At 44.0% G+C, this 20,779-nt stretch overlaps 1 protein-coding gene across 1 annotated transcript in view; it reads left to right on the forward strand.

Moving 5' to 3' along the window:
• The first annotated feature begins 481 nt into the window (after positions 1 to 481).
• ANGPT1 (angiopoietin 1) overlaps positions 482 to 20,779 on the forward strand; it is a 265,949-nt gene continuing 245,651 nt past the window's right edge. Inside the window, exon 1 of the mRNA XM_084847994.1 lies at positions 482 to 794. Coding sequence (XP_084704120.1) covers positions 498 to 794 — 297 coding nt within the window. The 5' untranslated portion in view covers positions 482 to 497. The remainder of the gene's footprint in view (positions 795 to 20,779) is intronic.

Raw genomic sequence — 20,779 nt, forward strand, 5'->3', positions numbered from 1 at the left:
CATCCTTTGCACAGGGACACGCTCGCACACACATTCCTATCAAGTCATCTTGTGAAAGGCTGCCGGCTTCCAACTTGGCTTGAATGTACAACCTTAATAAAACACGCTGAGATCTCCGAGAAATAGCAGTTCAGCTGCAGCTAAGGCAGGAGAAAGAGACCCGGGCTATGCCTGAGCAGCTGACTGAAAGAGACTACATACTGAAGCGTAACAGAGAGGAAACGATAAATCTCAGCTACTTTGCAATAAATTGCTCCAACTTCAGCTAAGGAAGCAATCAGCTCTCATGAAATAGTAATTTCTTTCTTTTTGTTAAAGTCACAGTTATCATCTGCATCTTCTTTTCTTCACCTTCTCATTCCCCAAAGAGATCTTTAAAGACAAAACAAACATTACAAAAAGGAAGGAAGGAAGGAAGGGAGGGAGGGAGAGAGAGAGAGAGAGAGAGGGGTGGGTAAAAGGGTCCCTCAAGAGCAGGAAAGAAGAGGGCTAGTAACATGACAGTTTTCCTTGGGTTTGCTTTCCTTGCTGCTCTTCTGACTCACATAGGCTGCAGCAATCAGCGCCGGGGTCCAGAGTCCAGTGCAAGAAGGTATAACCGGATTCAGCATGGGCAGTGCACCTACACATTCATCCTTCCAGAACAGGACGGGAACTGTCGCGAAAGCACCACCGACCAATACAACACCAATGCTCTCCAAAGGGACGCTCCCCACATGGAACAGGATTTCTCTCCCCAGAAATTGCAACGCCTGGAGCATGTGATGGAAAATTACACTCAGTGGCTGCAGAAGGTAAGTGGTCCATTTTTCAACTTCTCACACACCTTGGTCAGTTTTTAGGTCCTTGTGCAGTGTGCTGCTCTAACTCAGATGTTATATTTGCTCAGCATAACACCATTTACATTCTGAAAAATATTGCAGTGACAGTGTGGTCCCCAGGGTGAGATAAATTGAGAACAAAGCCTTAGGCATGTATCTAGAAGATTTTTTTTCAGACTTCCCCGAAGAAATACGTATATATCCTTCATTGGTAGTTAATGATCAGATGGCCAGGTGCATACCTTGGAGTGCTGACAGTAAAAGCAGGTTCTTAAAAATAACCTGTTCCATTTTAAGACTGATCTCAATGCTCTTTGGAGTAAGCATTGTCAGTTACCCAGGTAACAGATTTAGCATTATGAATGTATTAAGTTGCTCAGAAAAGAATTGTTTTTTCAATTAAAAATGAAACTGCTTGCATTTGAAATCAAACATCATAGGTTAGCTGAAACCGTTGTCACTGGAAGAAATTTTGGCATTGTACTGGATCAGCAATGAACATTTTAAGAATAGTTGATTGTTCAGTTTGTTGCCCTGCATGGATAAAGCGCTGGCATTCTTCCAGCTGTTTTGGGGGTTCAGTTAAACAAAAGCTGACACAGGTTAGTAATGTTACACATGTACTTAGTCAGAACAACTCAGCTTGAAGTCCTGGGTAAAATATGTGTGCGTAAATCTTTGCAGAATTGTGGCTCTGTAAGGGGGAACTTTCTGCCTGGACAGCTGATAATTGGCCTCTTAAAAGCAGGTTGTGCTTTGAATCCCACAGACCAGTACAGCCCCTAACAAGTGGTTTGGAGTCATTTTGGCAGTTCCGAGGCTGCCTCAGTTTTTTTCATTCCACACATAATCCATTCATTAAATGTACTAAGAGGTCCCTAAAGTGGTGTAGTATATTATTACCAGTGGAGGCTGGTGGCTCCCATGTCAGTGGGCTGGTGAATCCACTCGGGGTATCAGTCAGAACTCTAAATGAGCTATCCAAGATGCTTCTGCATCATTAGAGTTCTGACTGGTTCTGACTGAAACCCGGAGCGGATTCATTGCCCCACTGACCTCAGAGCCACCAGCCCCCATTGATTATTACACCAGAAACCCCACTAGGACTGAATGAAAAAATAAACCTCATGCACCACAATCTTATGCCTGTTTAACACAGAGGTAAGCCCACTGTGTTCAGTAGGATTTACTACTGTCTGTGGAAGACTCCCATGTAATTTTAGCCCAGGCAAAGGCTGCATAAATTTGCAGCCTTAGGCTGGGATTAATGATGGAATCATAGAGTTGGAAGGGACCTCAGAGGTCATCTAGTCCCACCTCTTGTTCACCCAGGCCTTTTAAAGAATGCACTGGGTCTGGAGCTCTCAGTTTTAAAATCTCTGTGTTTAATTTGAGGTGTGGGGGTCTGTGAATGTTCTTTCTGTTTTGTTGCATTTTATGTTGCTTTTGATTTTATGTCAAGTGGCCCAGAGAACTTTGTGTTATGGGGCAGCATACCAATGTTGCAAATAAATAAATAAAATGCAATTACAGCATCCCTAACAGATGACCATCCAGCATCCACTTAATTATCTCCAGTGAAGGAGAGAGGCAATCTGTTCCACTGTCAAACAGCTATTACCATTTATCCTAACGTTTAGATGAAATCCACTACCACCCCTTGCAATTCCCACCTCTTGGTTCTAGCCCTGCCCTCTGGAGCAACAGAGAACATGTCTGCTCCACATTGTCTGCATGACAACTCTTCAGATATTGGGAGGCTGCTAAGACAGCCAGTGTGGTGTAGTGGTTAGAGTGTTGGATTGGGAGTCAGGAGACCTGGGTTCTAATCCAAACTTGGCCATGTAGCTCACTGGGTGACTTTGGGCCAGTCAATGATTCTCAGCCTAACCTAACAGAGTTTTTGTGAGGATAAAGGGAGAGGTGGAGGATAACGTACACTGCTTTGGGCTCCTTGGAAGAAAGCTGGGATATAAATGTAACAAATCAATCAGTGCCATTGAACTGAATGGAGCTTCCTTCTGAGTAGACATGTATAAGATTGTACTGTGAGTGATCTATTGTGGAGTTCTGTATTGTGCACAGTCTCTTGTTTCCAATGACATGTCACAACCTGAAGAATAGCTCAGGAGGAAACCATGTGGCTTTTCACGCTTTGATGTGCTGAATTGCCTTTCGCTTTTCACAAGCATGTAACACAAACCTAAGCATGTTTACTCAGAAGTAAAACCCACTGAATTTTATGGGAGTTACTCCCAATTTTGTGCAGCCTGACACTGCTCAACCAGGCTAAGCAAGAGGAGACTTTCAAGTAAAAGAGGACCCCCTTTACTCTTTTGTGATATGATCATTAATTGTATTGCTTTGAGCTTTTAAAAGCAAACCTTTTGTGTGTGGGAGAGAAAGTTATCTTTTCAGGTGCTCATACTGGTTTTCTCTACCCACCCCCTTTTTGAATAGAGCTGCTCTGCTAAATTGCATCTAGGAGATCTTTCCATATTCTGTGTTTGACCACTAGGGACTGAGCTAAGCCCACTGTTTTGCTTGAGAACTGTGCAAGAAGAAAAATAAGTCTCTAGTGTGTGTGTGTGTGGGGGGGGCTTTCTGAATTGCAGTTGACCCTCATGTTTTAAGAAAAGAAAATAGATGATAACAGGCAGTTAGTGACTAAGTGGTATCTGCAAGACTTACATTCTTCAGTGGTTATCTGAATTTTGAAAATAGGTGAAAGGTTTCCCATTATGTCCTTTAAAAGTAGCAAGTGGCCAAAGATCACAGATCTTTCTGGTGTCAGTGTATGGTATTCCATAGCATGAAAGAAGAACCTGCTTCCCTCTGTGTGTGTGTGCAAGAGGGGGTGAGGAGGGATATGAGTCACCCCTATCAAACTATTTGGCTACATAAAGTCGTCTCTGCACAATCCATTTGCGGTGTTGTTGCTGTCAGTCTAGGTCATTTAAACAGTAATTTCCCCGTCCAATGAATGAATAACATTTAATTGCAAAGAGTATATTACAGAGACCATTGAAAGCTCCAAAGCTCAAGTTTAAGTCCCCTAATGATTTTTTTAAGCCATCAGTTCCAATAATGTGGTATTTGAGCAATATATAGCCAAAGACAGAGTAAATGAGAAATATTACCAGTCCCGTGGATATTCCCCAAGTACATCATTATAATTGCGTTAAAAACTGTGTGTGTATACATAATCTCACAGTACTGATGTCTATGTGTGTTCTTGATCCTTTGCTGTAATATATCATATTCATTAAAACTGTTTAGCATTAGAATACGTCAGAACATATTATTTCTATTAGAACATATCCCAAACAGAGTCTTGTACACTTTGGAAGGGAGACTGGTGGTGTAAAAAGGAACTGAAGTATGCATTGTTTAACAAGGAAGTTGACATTGTAAGGGTCTTAGTTTAGCTAATCTGGAAGAAATGCAGTTTGATCTTCTTTGAAAAGTGCAGATTTTGGAAAACAAAATAAATATTTTAAACCCCTTACAATGAACTGTCAGTTCAAATCTAACTGAAGATTTCCTTGTCTGACCGAAAGAAATGAAGTTCTGGTATTGTCCAATGAAATGTGCATATCTGTTGATGCGATTGGTTGGAGGAGCAAAGGAAACTAGCAATGATAGTTTTCTGTAGCCAAAACTACAAGGAGGTGATAGCTTGGTAAACATATTTACAGCTTTTCCTATAAGTATTTATTTTAATAAGGATAACTTCCCGGGTTCCGTATTTGCCATGTTTGTTCTAACAGTGTAAAACAGACTGCATACTGTTTTTATTCCTTGCAATAACTGGCTGCCATGCAGTACTGAAATGCTTAGGTTGTAATTTCGATGTTTAAACATTGTCAAAGAATAGCTGTCTGACATTTTTGGCTTGGCAACTACTCAGAACTTTTTTTTCTCCCATGCTGAAATAACCTAAATGTATGGTACAAACAGAAGTACAAATGGTTTCACAACTGTGCAGAGGTGTGTATGGTATCCTTTTAGTTTTCTCTCTGCACTGTCCCTGTGATAGCTATAGGTGAGTGGACATAGGAACCCAGGAAGCTGCCTTATACTGAGTCATACCATTGGTCCATCTAGCCTAGTTTGTCAACACTGACTGGCAGCATCTCCCCAAGGTTCCAGCCCAGGCAGGCATTTTTCCAGCTCTATGTGGAGATGTCAGGAACTGAACCTGGGACCATTTGCATGCAAAGCATGTGCTCTACCACTGAGCTATGGCCCTTCCTGAAAGCTGATTCCACAGGTCAGATTTAATGACAGTTCAAGGGGATTTTCTCTATCATAATGTCATAATATTGGCTCTTCTTGAATTTAGGCTAACATGCAAACAACATCGCCTTCCTGTTTTCATCCTTGAGATTCTCACTTGTCTGTCTGTCTGGCACATTATATGCTGCCTCCATCTGAGAGGTTTTGGGGGACGTAGAGGGTTCCCACCCATCCATTTTATCCTCTCAAGAACCCTGTTAGGTACCTTAGGCTGAGAAATGGTGATCCTCTGAAGATCACCTGGAAAGCATGACCAAATATGCTGATGTTAGTAGCATCATCATTTAATGAGGGGCTTGATTTTAGCAAACCTGTTTTTCTTAAGTGGTTAGAAAACAGCTGGGTTATTTCTAAGTCCAATTACAAGCACTTTTCAGACCCCACTGTATCCCCAGCGACAGCATTTGGTGCATGACCGAATCTGAATCCCTCCCTTCCCATGAGCTCGCATCCCTCCCCTATCCCAACATAGGGATGTGCGAATCAGCAAAACTCAAGCTCGCTGAAGTTCTCTATATTCTATTTTGAAGCTCATTCTGACTCAAGCCCATATGAGATAGTGAGCTTTGTTATTTTTCTTTTCACATGAAAATCTGTGCATATTTTTGTGCATATTTTCCAAATGTACGCATCAGTTGTGCACATCTTTGGAAAGTATGCATTCTTCTTCTCCCATTGATTAAACCATATTTGTGCACATTTTTTTAAAAAAAAGTATGTATTTTTTCCCATGACATTTTTCAAATGTATGCATGTTGTTGAACACTTTTTGGGTGGTCCGCGAATCACTTTGAAAGCTCAGAAATGTATGGACTTCGATTGCAGATTGCATCTAAGTCTGTGTTTGGTCCGGAGTGTGTGAACTGGGTAAATCCTGACAAAAAATGAATTAAATCAAATTTCTCTTGCACCCCTATCTCAGCTTCCTTATCTGGTTGCTATGGCAGCAGGTAGGTTTCTTCTTCCTTCCTGTCTTGGCAATGGGGGTCAAAATGGCATTTCCAGCATGTAGGTGACCTGCATGCGCAAGGACGGAAGGAGGAAAGGGTGGACTGATCAGCTATAGCTGCTACCACTGCAGCCAGATAAGATTAGGGGGGAAAGGGAGGCATACGTGGATGAAAAGAGAAGTGAGTTATAGGTGGGGGTGAACTGGAGATTAACTATGGAGACATAACGCTTGGCATGCGTAATGCTGTGGAGCACAATGGAATCATAATGCTCAGTTTGGAGATGAGCATTAGGAGTCCTTGAGGTTTTATTCCAAGCCAGGAATAAAATATTATTCCTGGCTTGGAATAATATTTTGAATATTAATATATAATATTATGAATATTAACATTACTAATAATCACAGTCGGTGTCCTCTGCCATGGTGGGACACAAATGCCGAATGGAGTAGCAACAGTTGCAAGGTTGCAATTAATGCCAATGTGTCACATAATACATGCGCAAGGTTGCTGGCATCATTCAAAAATGAGTTCCCCAAAACTAGGCATGAAAATCTGCAGCATCCAACCATCCCCTGCCTCAATTCTTGTATGCCCCCCATTTTAATTCTATGTGAACAGAGGCTACTATTCACTTGTTCATGCACATATGAGCCTTGGGAGCTCAGAATACTCACTTCAAATGTGAGGTGCCCATCCTAGCTCATTCCTTGGATTAATCTCCAAGCTAGACAAGAGTTTTCTCCTGCCTAGTGTGCCTGCAAACCCTTAATAACCCATGCAACTCCCTTCCCATAGATTTCCCACCCGCCCCCTTCCCTCTAACCTGACTTACTGGTATGGCACTGAAGCAGCAGCAAGCCAGGACAAGCCAGAAGATGGATGGGGGGGAGGAGTTCTTACCACTTCTCTGGTGCTAGTCTACCATATTTAAACATTCAAGTACAACTAGCACACTGGGGTGAGGTTCTGTCATAGCCCTCTTCCTAGTTTCCCACTTGCACAGAGGTATCTTTGCTCTGACTTTGTTTGTTTGCATAGAGGAGCACTCAACAACGCTATATCCCTATGGTAATCTGAGGTGGTAGAATCTCTTCTACCACCTCATTACTCTATCACCACATTCTCATCTGATTTTGCTCCATGTGCAGCACCAGCATAAGCAGCAGCTGTCCTAACCTGTAATAAGAATGATGACTTGTCACACTGAAGACAAACAAGGTAAAGGCGGTAAAGTATTCTGAGCATCGACAGTTCTTCCCTAAGTAGTAGGTGCCTCAGGGCAGCCTTTAGAGCAGGAAGGGGAAACCTTTGGGGCCCTTGCCCTAATTTCATCTGGACCTCTGCATGTGATCAGCCCAGATCTCTGGCAGCAGCAATCTGTCCCTTCCCAGGTAGCCTATTGGGTGGGAAGGAAGAGAGCAGTGGAGGCTGGTGGCTCTGTTTTCTGTGGGGCTGTGAATCTGTTCACAACCATACTGAAACTGGAGCCATGAGCCTCTACTGGTCTGCCCTGTTTCCCATGTACACTGCTGCCCAGACAATCTTCTGCCCACTTACACAGCGATGGCATCTTCTCTTCACCTACTCTGCTCTGTTCTCACAGATCCAGGTCAGACTGTTTGTCCATCTAGTCCACTGATGGGGAATGCATGGCCCTCCAGCTGTTGTTGGATGCAACTCCCATCACCCCTACCTAACATAGCCAGTTGTAAGTAGGTTTGTGTGAACCCACCCCTGCCCGGGTTCTCTGGATGCCTGCCCAACCCCTGCCCCCACTTGCCGGTCCCCAGACTGCGCTCGAGCCCCTCCCCCACTTGGCGAGCAGCCTGCACTCACCCCAGAAGCCTCATCAAGCTCCATGGTCACCATATTTTGAAAAATAAAATGGCGATCACAAAATGCACATATTTGCATATGTGCATTTGCAAAAATGTGCATTTTCATTCATATGCAAAGATGCGCACTTTTGCGATCACCATTTTATTTTTCAAAAAATGGTGACCGCGGAGCTCGGTGAGCTCACTTGCCGAACATGGGCAGGGGGCGAGCAGGGGCAGGAGCTCAGCGAGCAGGGTTTGGGGGTCTGGGCAGGGGGGTTCTGCCAGATTCCTGGATGGAATTGGGCACCTGCACCATCCCTAGTCATAAGTAACGATGGGAGTCCAACAACATCTTGAGGGTCACATCCCTGATCTAGGCTAATATTGTCTGTTCTGACTGATAGTATCTCTCCAGGGTCTCAGGCAAAACTCCTACCCATTGCCTACTATCTGATGTTTCAAAAACAACAGCCACAACTTGGAGAAGCTTGGGCTTGAACCTGAGACTTTCTGAGTTGCAGTGCCCAGAGGTTTGGAAGGGATGCTCCCATGGCAGGATGACAACAAGTGGCTACAGAACTGTCACTAGAACGGGTGAGAAATTGGGCTTCCCCAGGTGCCTGTGTTGGGATCTTTCCACCCGCAGCCAAGAAGAGGGCCAGGCTCTTAGACACTTTGTAATTATATAGCAACCAAATTGTTTCAAAAATAATGCTGTTTGTCCAAAACTGAAATAGTTGTCTGCTTTTGACATTCAAAACATCTTTCTCCTATTGATGTGGCTGAATGTTGTTAAGGCCTTTATTCATTCAAATTCCAGTAACCCACAGAGATACTCTGAAGTGCCCACAACAAACATCAAGGGGTCCCCAACATGTACTGGTGAAATCTGAGAGATTACTTATTTGGCAATGATTACAAAACTCACACACAATACTGGACGCATGGAGAGGCTTTCCTTTTTTTAAAGCCGATCTCACTTTTTTGTTGTTGCATCACCACATTTCTTTAGTCTCTCAAAACATTTCCCAGGCTTTGATGGAGAGCCCTGTCATAATGGGCCATCCAACCCCAAATTATTTATTTTCATTAATAACAGTCGCAGGTCGGCACTTTGTGGCAACACTAAATCATACCAAACTATCAGTCATCAAACTTGTCTCCAGAATGTCCCCCTGACATTCTCCCTGGGAGAACTTGCTGGCCCTAAAGCAGCAGCAGCAGCGTATCTTTAGCTAATCAAATGCAGAGAGAACATCCGCGCTCCTGAGCTAGCAAATAAAGGCACTGCACAAGTGATGAGCAAAGGGTACATAGGCCACCCGACAAAGGATTGGATCTGCCTGTGGCAGCAGCTATCCTCTTGTACAGCTGATGCAGATATTGATGTGCACTGGAATGTGTGTCTGCTAGGGCAGTACCCAAATGGCTTGCCCAGTTCTATGGACCCATTCAGGAGCAGCGAAGCAGTGGGCATTTCTCCTTTTTTGTCCAGGAGAAATCCCATAGGAATAATCTTTTCCCGGCGGTGTCTTCTTCATTCTGTTTTTTTAAAACTGTTGCTTACAGAAAGCAGCAACAGCAAAGCTCTACCCTCAATATCCTGGACACTATATTTTTAATCCCCAAATGGCCCACATGCAGCATCATTCTGGGAGACATGGAGAGGAAGGGGTCATGATGGCCACCATGATAACCTGGTGTCTGCCAGTGAGGAATAACATTTTTTTTTAAATGTCAGTTTATGTTTCCTTCCCCAGATGCCACAGAGCTGCACTACATCTAGACGGAGTAATCAGGTATAGGGAAGGTTAGACAGAATGGAAAATATTTGAATATTCTTGAGTTTGTAGAAGGGTTCTGATCCACATCCAGATTCTGCAACTAGTCCCTCCCCTTAAACAACAAGCTGAACTAAGACACTGGAAGACCCCCTTTGTCTTTCTGCCTCATAAGTCTCTGAAGCCTTGGAAAAAGAAATCTGTTTTTGAACTTTGTGGCTCAGTTCCATCTCTGCCTCTCCACCCCCACCCTTAAAAAAAAAAACCTAAAAAATGTCTTAATCAGTCACTGCAAATAATTTGTGGTCTTGGAATTGGCTCTTTGGCTCAGGGAAAGACATACCAGAGTTACCAGTAAGACCAACACTTTTTTTGTACATGCACTAACGATATCTTTCTATCCTATTCCCTCCCTCCCACCCCCACCCCCCCACCCATCCATCCATCCATCCATCCATCTATCTATTGCCTTTTGTGAGGTTCTTTTTTCCCTCCTGAGTGCTTAGGAGAACAGGAACTTGGGATTTATTGGGAACCTAGAAAGGAACCCAATTCCTGATTGCACCATCTCCATAGCCTTATTCAGGCATTCTGTACCAGAATAGGGCAAACATGTGAAGAGAGGGAGCACTATACTCATGCTCCCTCTCTTACTATACTTGTGGAGGACAACTGTCTGAAGAGGAGAGCATCTTCTATCCATGGAAGCTTTCCATGTGAGCCAGAACACTGATTTTCCAGTGTTCTGGCTTGCATGGAGAGCCTCCGCAGATACAGGAGGCTCACCTCTTCAGACACTTGCCCCCCACAAGTAGAGGGTGATGGATGTAACAAGGGTGTGGGATGGGGATGGAGAACTCCCTCTCTTCATGTGTTTGCCCTGTTCAAGTACAATATACCTGAATTGGGCTGGATAAGAATTCCTGAATAGGGCCAGCATAGAACTTGTTGTGCATGGGTATCATTTGATTACTGAATGCTTTAGTGAGGGGTGTTCAGATCAGAAGTAATGTCTCTATGTGTTCAGCGAATTTCTGCTTACTAACCCTATCCCCAATGCTTTGCTAGTCAGGTGCCCCTAGTGGCCACATGGACACCATTAGTCTGAAATGGGCCTCTTATCCCCCGTACAGATCTATGTGGAAATGATTGGGAATCCACATGACTGGGAATTCTGATTAGCCGAGGGTTCCTAATCCATACGTCAGTATATGTGGGCCAGTGTATCCATTCCTATTTCTAACTAGATTTGCTTCGAAAAGGGCCCAAGTTGGGTAACAAATTTAAAATGGTAAAATCTTAAATACAAACAAACAAATGCTGATGACATGCAGCTCTATCTCTCTGTGACATCTGAATCAGGAGAGGCTTGTGTAAGTCCTGAATCAGTTCCTAGATGCAGTAATGGTCTGGATGAGGGCCAATAAACTGAAACTGAACCCTGGCAGGATGGAAGCCCTGTGGGTGAGTGGTTTCTGGGTCTCAGGGGTAGGCTCATTGCCTGTTCTGGACAGGGTTGCATTCCCTCTAAAAGATCAGGTTCGTAGTCTGGGGGTACTCTGAGATCCATCAGTGTCACTGGAGGCCCAAGTGGCCATGGCAGCTCAGAATGCCTTTCGCCAGCTTCAGCTGGTTCACCAGCTCTGGCCTCTCCTGGACAGGGATCACTTGGCCACAGTGGTATCAGCACGAGTAGCTTCAGGGCTGGATTAGTGCAATGTGCTCTATGTGGGGCTGCTCTTAAGGCTGCTCTGGAAGCTGGAGTTAGTGCAGAATGCAGCAAGTCGACTCGGCTGTTATTGGGAGTTGCCCCATTTCAGCATGCAACTCCTTTGCAGAGGGAACTGCACTGGCTGCCTATTTGCTACTGGGCCAGGTCTGAGGTTTTGGTACTAGTGTACAAAGTCCTAAACAACTTGGGACCAGGATACCTGAGAGAGAGCCTTCTCCCTTACCAACCTGTCTATTCACTGAATCATCAGAGGGCATGCCCCTGGTGGTTCCACATGGACCCATGGACCGACTGGGATGCACCCAGAGGAGACCCTTGAGTGTGGTGGCTCCTTCCTATGGAACTCCCTGCCTCTGGAGGTCAGGTGGGCACCAACACTGGGTTATTTTTGGTGCCACCTGAAAACAGCTTTTCTCTAGGAAGACTGCCTTGGCTTAACCAGCCCCAGTTTTTTGGCACTCTGTTTTTTTTAAAATAATAATCTTAATACCAGGTTTCTTCTTTTTAACTTTTTATCTCTTGTTCATTTTATCTCTTGTTGTTCACCACTCCAGAATCTGTTTAGATGTGGAGCAGTATACAAATGTTGTTAAGTAAGTAAGTAAGTAAATTATTAGTGCTAAACCCACTCTTAAAAGGTAAAAAGGTAAAGGTGTCCCCAGCCAGTCATGTCCAACTCTAGGGGGTGGCGCTCACCTTCATTTCTAAGCCGAAGAGCCAGCGCTGTCCGAAGACGCTTCCGTGGTCATGTGGCCGGCATGACTGAGCACCGAGGTGCATGGAATGCTGTTACCTTTCTTGCCGAGGCGGTACCTATTTATCTACTTGCAATGTCTTGCTTTTGAACTGCTAGGTTGGCAGGAGCTGGGACTGAAGATGGGAGCTCACTCCATCATGCAGCACTCTGGTCTCGAACTACTGTCCTGCCGACCTTCCGGTCTGCAGTTCAGCATCTTAATCACTAAGCCACTGCGGCCCCTTAAGCCACCGCGGCCCCTAAACCCACTCTTACCTTTTTCCAAATGCTATTTTTTAAAAAGTAAGATTTGTACTGTATTCTGTTATGTTTTGGTATTGCCCTGATTTATATTTTCCCCTTATCTTCCTTCCTTCCTTCCTTCCTTCCTTCCTTCCTTCCTTCCTTCCTTCCTTCCTGTTATTGTCCATCACTGTTTTAATCTTGGAAAACTAGCTCATGAGCCCTTCCCATGCAGTTTTTCAAGTTTGTATGTAAGATGTTTTCAGAGCTACTTTAAGAAGAACATTTTTATAGGCTGAAACGAAACTTGGGTGGCCAGAGAAGTCTTTTACATTCCTACCTTACGTTCCTCGGGATTTGAAGGTTACTGCACATTGAGATAAAGGGAGTACTTTAATTTCACATAGGGTTTTGTGGCAATTAGTATTATGAAGATATTCCTCCCTGGCTGCCCTTGAAACTTGGGTGCATTTTATCTGATCATTTGTGAAGTATATAAATTGCTGACCTCTGACAATTTGATCTTCTTGGAAAATAGTTTATATGGCTGCAAAAGTTCCAGGGATAACTGTTGGAGCTATATCCTAAACAGCTTTTTGAGTGCTGCCCTTCAGGCTGCTTGCCCTTTGGATTGTCTTATTTATGCATGCTCTAAAGTTGTCAGCCAATGCGTGTAAGAGTTATCTTCCTAAAGATACCACCTCAGGATTAAATATACAGCTTTGCCCAGGTCAGATCTAGGGAGCAGCTGTTTGGGGCATCAACTCTCGTGTTGCCAGTGAAGAATTGGAGTAACCCTTCTGTAGGGGAAGACATTGATGACATGCCAATACTTTTGAAGATGTGAACTTTGTCATAAAACAGAAGGAGGCAAATAAGCATGTAGAATATTTTTATAACATGTATAGAGGTTTTTATTCAGGGTTGCTTTGATTCTGTCCAGGGTGCAAGGGCAGGATAGAATCTTTGAAAATGTAGATTCTATCCTTAGTGAAACTGATACTTTCTTGAGAAGATATTTTGGCACAGAGAACTTGAGCCTAGTTCTAGCCAGCCACATCCTCTTCCTACTGTCGTTCATTCTCTGCTTATGTTCTGGTCTGTATAGCTGCTGTAATCCAGATTTTGGTGTAGTGGTCTTTTTGAAGTGAATATCTATATATGCCACAACTAGGAAAATCATGTAATGGAATGGAATTGTCTATAACTGTCCTGCTGGCAATTGTTGAGCATTGGCTGCTTTGCTCACGCTCCCAATTTGGCTACTATTCTACAAGCACCTTTTTTTCCCTGTTGCTTTAGTTCTAGGCTTGTGGCCAATTTTTTTTGCCTAAACTGAAATGACGAGTGAATTCAGAGTGTCCTGTGCAAGTGAAACCTTTGCAGATATCTTGAGGGAAGTGAACACAGTTTATAAAATTCACAATGTTTCCCAGGGAATGAATGGGTTGGAGTGGTAGCCTCAAATACCTCAGTTGTTACATTTTATATGTCTGTGTGCAACTGCTTCCTATCTAAGGATGTCAACAAGATTAGTTTATGGAAGACAGTAGTTTGGCAACTTATAACACTCATTTTCCTAGGCCTTCCCACATTGAGCAGGGGGATATGAAAGGGTGGGGGAAGGTTGAATAAGAGTAGAAGCCTATGTGATATTTAGGGATGACAGAGGAATCGGGCTGGGTGGTGGTGGAGCTTGATGAGCTTTCATCACCCCCCCCAACTCTGTTCCATCTTCCACCAGCTGGCCTGACTCAATGTGTGATGAATTGGACCAGCTGGTGGAATTTCTGTAGCCCCCCCAAAAGTGTGCAAAAAATAGTGCAAATTATGGCTGTAAATTGTGCAAATGCGCATAACTTGTGCAAATTTCAGTTGAAAATTGCACAAATTATAGCTGCAAATTATGCAAATGTGCATAACTTGTGCAAATTTTGGCCGTAAATTGTGCAAATGTGCATGGTTTGTGCGAATTGCAGCCACAATTAACACAAATTACAGCCATAATTTGAGCAAATTACAGCCATAATTTGCACAAGTGATGCACATTTGTGCAATTTACAGCCACAATTTGTGCAAATTAAGCAAACTACAACTGCAGTTTGTGGAAATGGTGCCTGCAGGTGCCACACTGGGGATCCTGGGGAACTGATGATTTTAGGGGGGAAAAACCAATTAAGTTCCCTGATTTCAGGAAACAGCCTGTGGCTTGGCAAGCAATTGTAAGCCAAGCTGGGGGCCACGGGAAAATCCGATGAGCCCCCAAAGGACCTGATTTCCCCCAGGCATCCCTAGTGATATCCAACAGGGTTCCCAAATGCAGAGGGGCTTCTGTTTGCATAGATGCAAAGTGAACCCCTTTCACACCTTCCTGCTCATGATGGGACAATCAGGGACTGAGACAACGGGATCAGGGATGTAGAGAGCAGGGCTTGTGGTCATGTCCATGCCCCTTCCTCATTTTTAGCCCTTGCATGAGCAAGCTGGATGCCTGCATGGGGCTATAGCAGGGGTGGGCAAGTTTTGGCCCTCCAGATGTTTTGGCCTACAACTCCCATCAGGCCTCACTATTGGCTTTGCTGGTTAGGGCCATATGAGAGAGAATCATAGAATAGTAGGGTTGGAAGGGGCCTACAAGGCCATCGAGTCCAACCCCCTGCTCAAAGATAAATATTCCAACCCTATGATTCTATGATTCTATGTCTGGGGGACGGGGCGAAGCCACTATTGTGAGCTTTATCCAGTTAAAACCTCAGTGTTTCCATTCAAATGGTGTTTGATTAACTGAAATAAGAAAAGAAGTTATAGGGTGCAAAATTATTATTCTCCACAAGCTAATCTCATTGACATCTTTGGATGTGATTCAGTTGTGCACGGGCAGAGCAGCTGTGTCTGTGCATACAGAGCCTTTGTTTAAAAATTTGCAATTTGCTGCCATGCATAGGAATACATTGAGATCCCCCACCCATTCCCTTCTGAAAACATTTGAGAGGTATAATTAAAGCTTTTTAAACAATGCATGCAACCCCAACACCTGGACTGGGGAAAGGAGAAAATTAATTGCATGTGCAGCATCTCTGTATTTGTATGTGCAGGTCCTTGTCCAGCTAGGTACATGCATGAGAAGCTGGATCAGGGTGCTTGGCTTTGCTAGGATATAAATAGGATGAAGGTGTCATGGCCCCAGTCTTGAGTGACAGCCAATAACTGGAGACAGAAAAGGATGAGTCGGTCGACTTTGTGGCTGCTATACTGTGGCTGAAGAACAAAACCAGGTTTCTAATACTGAACTTGAGGCTGATGGTCATGAACTTTGATTCAGTTCACAAATCACTCGCAAATGCCCCATTTGCAACCCTAAACGTGAGCGCATGTTCTCCGGAAATGCCCGCAAACTCCTGAACTTGTGTTCATGTTTGAAAAATCTGCACTTTAAAAAATGTGCACTTTTAAGAATGCAAACTTTTAAAATTCACATGTTTACACTTGCGACAATGGGGCAAAAGCATGCACTTTTGAAAAATGCACACTTTTCCCATTCAAAATGCACACTTTTCCTGTTCAAAATGCATATACATTCCCCATTTGAAATGTGCACTTTTCCTGTTCTCAACTATATTTGTGAGGAGAGAAATTGGAGGGACCGTTTCACTGAATTTATTCAGGGGGAGTTTCTAAGAGATGGGGCTTCCCATTGGCAGTAGCACCTTTTTCCCCCTACAGTTTTTTTAACATTCCTTTTCATTTTTTTTTGCTGATGCAGCATGTGGCAACAGCAGCAACTATGTTGGCAGCCTGGCCACCATTTTGTATCTTTCAGAATGCCCCTGTCCATTCATCACTGCCACTAACCCTCCCCTCCCCCCACAAACGGTGGAAAAAAATGGTGGTGGCCTTCTTTTTCTTGGAAGGGAGGTGAAAGAAAAATCAGGAAAAGATCTTCCAAGAATTTTTGGCTCAGTTCTACTTTTGTTACTTTCAAAGCAATTAAAAAGAAAACAAAAAACCCACGTTAAATCTTGATTGTGATTTACAGAAATTCAGAAGTGTATTACTAGAATCGGCTTTATGAATAAATATTTTTACACTCCCACACATCTTGGAAACATTTAGTGGGTTGGCCCACAGAACCTCTGGAGTATTTCATGAAAATGGAATTGTGAAAGGCTTAAAATGTCTCTTAAAAAAACCTGTTGCGCAGAATACTACAATATGACATCAATGCCTTTAGCATTACAGGATGTGTGACTTATATACACAGAGAGGGAGGGTGTGTGTGTGTGTGTGTGTGTGTGTGTGTGTGAGAGAGAGAGAGAGAGAGAGAGAGAGAGAGAGTTTTACTGCTTCATTCACAAGATTGCTTCCAAAATAATCATGCAGAGTGTATGAGCTTTTATGAACAAAAATCTTTGCTTTTCAATCACTTGAGTTTCCTTTATTCTTTGTCCACTGAGCAATAAGTTAATGTGGAGGAATATTGGAAAGTAGCTGTAGATGTAACTTTCCATTTTTATTCTTAGTGAATCTCAAGCTGGATTCCCTCAGCTTTCCAAATGTCAGTGTGGTTTGAATCCTGTCATATAATTCACTACCACTTTGGAAGAGTCTCATAAAGTCTAGTGGTGTGTCTATTTTGGGAAATTTGTTGGATTGTATGTGTCTCTGGGTGTATTTGCAGTGGTTAAGACACTGAACTGCAGACCAGAAGGTTGGCAGGACAGCAGTTCGAGACCCGAGTGCTGTGTGACGGAATGAGCTCCCATCTTCAGTCCCAGCTTCTGCCAACCTAGCAGTTTGAAAGCAAGAAATTGCAAGCAGATAAATAGGTACCGCTTCGGCGGGAAAGGTAACAGCATTCCGTGCACCTCGGTGTTCAGTCATGCCGGCCACATGACCACGGAAGTGTCTTCGGACAGTGCTGGCTCTTCGGCTTAGAAATGGAGATAAGCACCACACCCTAGAGTCGGACATGACTGGTTGGGGACACTTTTACCTTTTTACTTTACATTCTTTCTACACGTGAACATGTAACTTTCCACTGTAAATCAAAATCACTTCATTCATTTTTGCATACTGGAAAGGCTGTAGCTTCATTGTCCTTCATTTGATAATTCTGCATAATAAATGCATCTTATTTATAAGGTGTTGGATTGCAAACTTCCAGTTTTAGGTAGGATGCAGGTTGGAAATTAATCTACTTGGCCTTGAGCCAGATCTGTCAAGTTAAAAATCTATTCCCCCCATTATCCTTAAATAATTCACAGCTGCATTGCTGTATTCTTCACAGTGAACTTGCTGTGGATTGGATCCAGACTTAATCATGCTTTGAGTAGACCCACTGAAATTGATGGGACCTAAGTTAGTCAAGACTCACTTGTCCCACTGATTCTGTAAGTCTCCTCTAAGCATACAGTTGTACCTCAACTCCATTATCAGCCTCAGCTGTTATGATCAGGATTCCTGGAAGCTGGAGTCCAAAACATCTGGATGGCACCAGGTTGGGAAAGGCTGTGTGTGTGCAGTAGGATCAAGATGCATTTGCATCCCACTCAGATATTTAACATCGTAGAAACCCCACGGGATGGATCTGACATCTGAAGCATTCTTGTGTACATGTCTGCCTAGTAATACAAGTTTTAAAGGGCATCCCCAAAATATACCCAAAGGGCAAAATAGGGACAGAGATTGACCAAGGGCAAGGACCAGAAAACGGGCTGTCCAGGGAAAATAGGAAGGAAAAGTTTTGACTTGGTGGGCCACAAGTTATGCAGGCCTTTTCTCTGGCTACTTCAAGCACATATAATAAAAGTAAGGATACCAGCACTGTAAACATGGTATATCACAGCAAAAGGATCTTCTTCCCTCTATCTAAGGCAGTGGTGCAATAAGTGTGGCCTGGAAGCACTCCCACTCCCTGCCTGGTGCCCCCCCCCAAGACCCCCAGCACCACTGAAAAAAGGAGGGAAAGGGGAAAACACTCTAGGAACAGGCTCTGTGGTTTCTGCTGTAGAAGCCTTATTCCTAGAGCATCCTAGGAGCATCCTAGGAAGCAGTGCTCTGGTAAATGCTCTGGTGATTTATTGGATAGTTTATTGTGTGTGTGTGTGTGTGTGTGTGTGTGTGAGAGAGAGAGAGAGATGTCCACCTATGTGTGTGTGAGCACATGTGAGCCCTGCACCACACCACACTCCAGAGCCAATGAAGCTGTGCACCACTGTTCTAATGGACTTGATCCACACTAAGTTATGCATAGCTAGGTCCAATTGAAAAAAAAAGGGAAAAGTTAGTCAAGACTAACAAATGTCTCAATGAGACCTAAGTGCACATCTAATATAGCCTGGATCCAGCCCCATTTTTTCCACAAATTATGAGATAATGATTTATTGACTTTCTTGTGTGACTTACCCAAAAGAAAAAGCAGATTCATATACAGGACAGGCATACAGTGCTACGAAGAGCTGAACTAAAACAATCTTTTCCATTTCACTTTTGCTTTGTTGTTCAGTCATTAAGTCATGTCCGACTCTTCGTGACCCCATGGACCATAGCACGCCAGGCCTTCCTGTCCTCCACTCTCTCCGGGAGTGTGCTCAAGTTCATATTCATTGCATCAGTTATGCTATCTAGCCATTTCATCTTCTGCCGTCCCCTTCTCCTTTTGCCTTCAGTCTTTCCCAGCATCAGGGTCTTTTCCAGGGAGTTTTCTCTTTGCATTAGGTGGCCAAAATATTTGAGCTTCAGCTTCAGTATCTGTCCTTCCAATGAGCACTCAGGGTTGATTTCCTTTCAGATGGACTGATCTGACCTCCTTGCAGTCCAGGGCACTCGTAAGAGTCTTCTCCAGCACCACAGTTCAAAAGCATCAATTCTTCGGCACTCAGCCTTCCTTACAGTCCAGCTCTCACAGCCATATGTTACTACTGGGAAAACCATAGCTTTGATTGTACGAACCTTTGTCGGCAAGGTGATGTCTCTGCTTCTTACTATGCTGTCTAGGTGTGCCATAGCTTTCCTCCCAAGGAGCAAGAGTCTTTTAATTTCATGGCTACGTCACCGTCTGTGGTGATCTTGGAGCCCAAGAAAATAAAATCTGTCACTGCTTCCATTTCTTCCCCTTCTATATGCCAGGATCACTTTTGCTTAGGTTAATGTCAAAAAGCACCTCCATTAACGTGTGTGCTTCTGCTTGGCCCCTGGGCACGTCATTTTTCCTTTCCCCCTCTTCCCACTTGTAGACACTGTCTCCTGTTAATGTGTAGCACCCCCCTAGAATGTCTGCCCAGAGGTGGAGGGGTCAGCTTGGGAAGTTCTTGCAGTCCCAGCTGAGGTTGGACTGCAAGATTCAACAGACAGGTAATAGAAAGGATCATACAGTGCAAGTCCGAAATCAGCACCTTGGTCAGCGCACTGTGGGAGCCAGAGACAAGACTTGGCTAGCCAAAGGGCTTGGGTGAAGGCGCCAATACCCTGGAATGTTGCTGTCGCAGTGGTTTGTTGCCTAATGAGGGTGTAAATATATTCCTGCAGGATATTGGAGGAGATCTGTTCTCAATTAAAGGGGCCATGCTCTGTTCCTGAGGCAGATGATCTCACAGGGCAGGGATATCTCCTTCTGCTTCTGGGTCTGGTGTGATGGTGAAGATGGGATTTTCAGTGCTGCAGGAGATTCTGGGGATGAGTTGCTGATACCTGGTATCTGAGGATGTGGGTAAGGGAACCTCAAGAATAGGACAGGCATCATGGTCCCTTCGAGTTTCCTCCCCTTCCTCATCATTCCTGGAGAGTTTTGGCAAAGGGATTGCCATACTGAACCCTTCCCCAACCTGGTGCCCTCCAGATGGTTTGGATTTAACACCCATCAGCCCCAGCCAGCATGGCCGGTGGTCAGGAATTCTGGGAGATGAAGTCCCAAACATCTGGAGGGCACCAGGTTGGGGGAAAGCTGCCTGAGTTGCTGCTTCCTGAGACAGTCTGGGGAGAAAGTCTCCACTATCGTTAATGTGATTCTTTATTGATGTAGAAGTGTTAATGCTTAGATTTTGGGCCATGACACACTAGATGGCTTGTTTTCAAGCCTCTGGGGAACTGTGCATTCCCTGAGCTACTGGCTCAGAGAAGCTTTTTGAATGTGGGAATTGTGCATTCTAAGACCTTGCCTGACAAATGTTGGAAGAGTTCTCTGACTGGTTGACTATAGCTGTCAGAAATGGATCATCCTTTCCCTTCACAATCAATACCACAATAGATGCAGCTTCAGGCTAATATGACTTTATTTTGCTAGAGACTGGCCTCTCTACAAATGCAGATTCAAGGAAACTTTCAGACTGCCCCAGGCACTAAACAACTAATCAACAATCTCTAAGCAAAGGAGACGAACCAGAGGTTAGAGAAGTT

The sequence above is a fragment of the Heloderma suspectum genome, chromosome 4 (assembly GCF_057233095.1).
Source record: "Heloderma suspectum isolate Gila_16-S chromosome 4, 16-S_ref, whole genome shotgun sequence".
Classification (NCBI taxonomy): Eukaryota; Metazoa; Chordata; class Lepidosauria; order Squamata; family Helodermatidae; genus Heloderma; species Heloderma suspectum.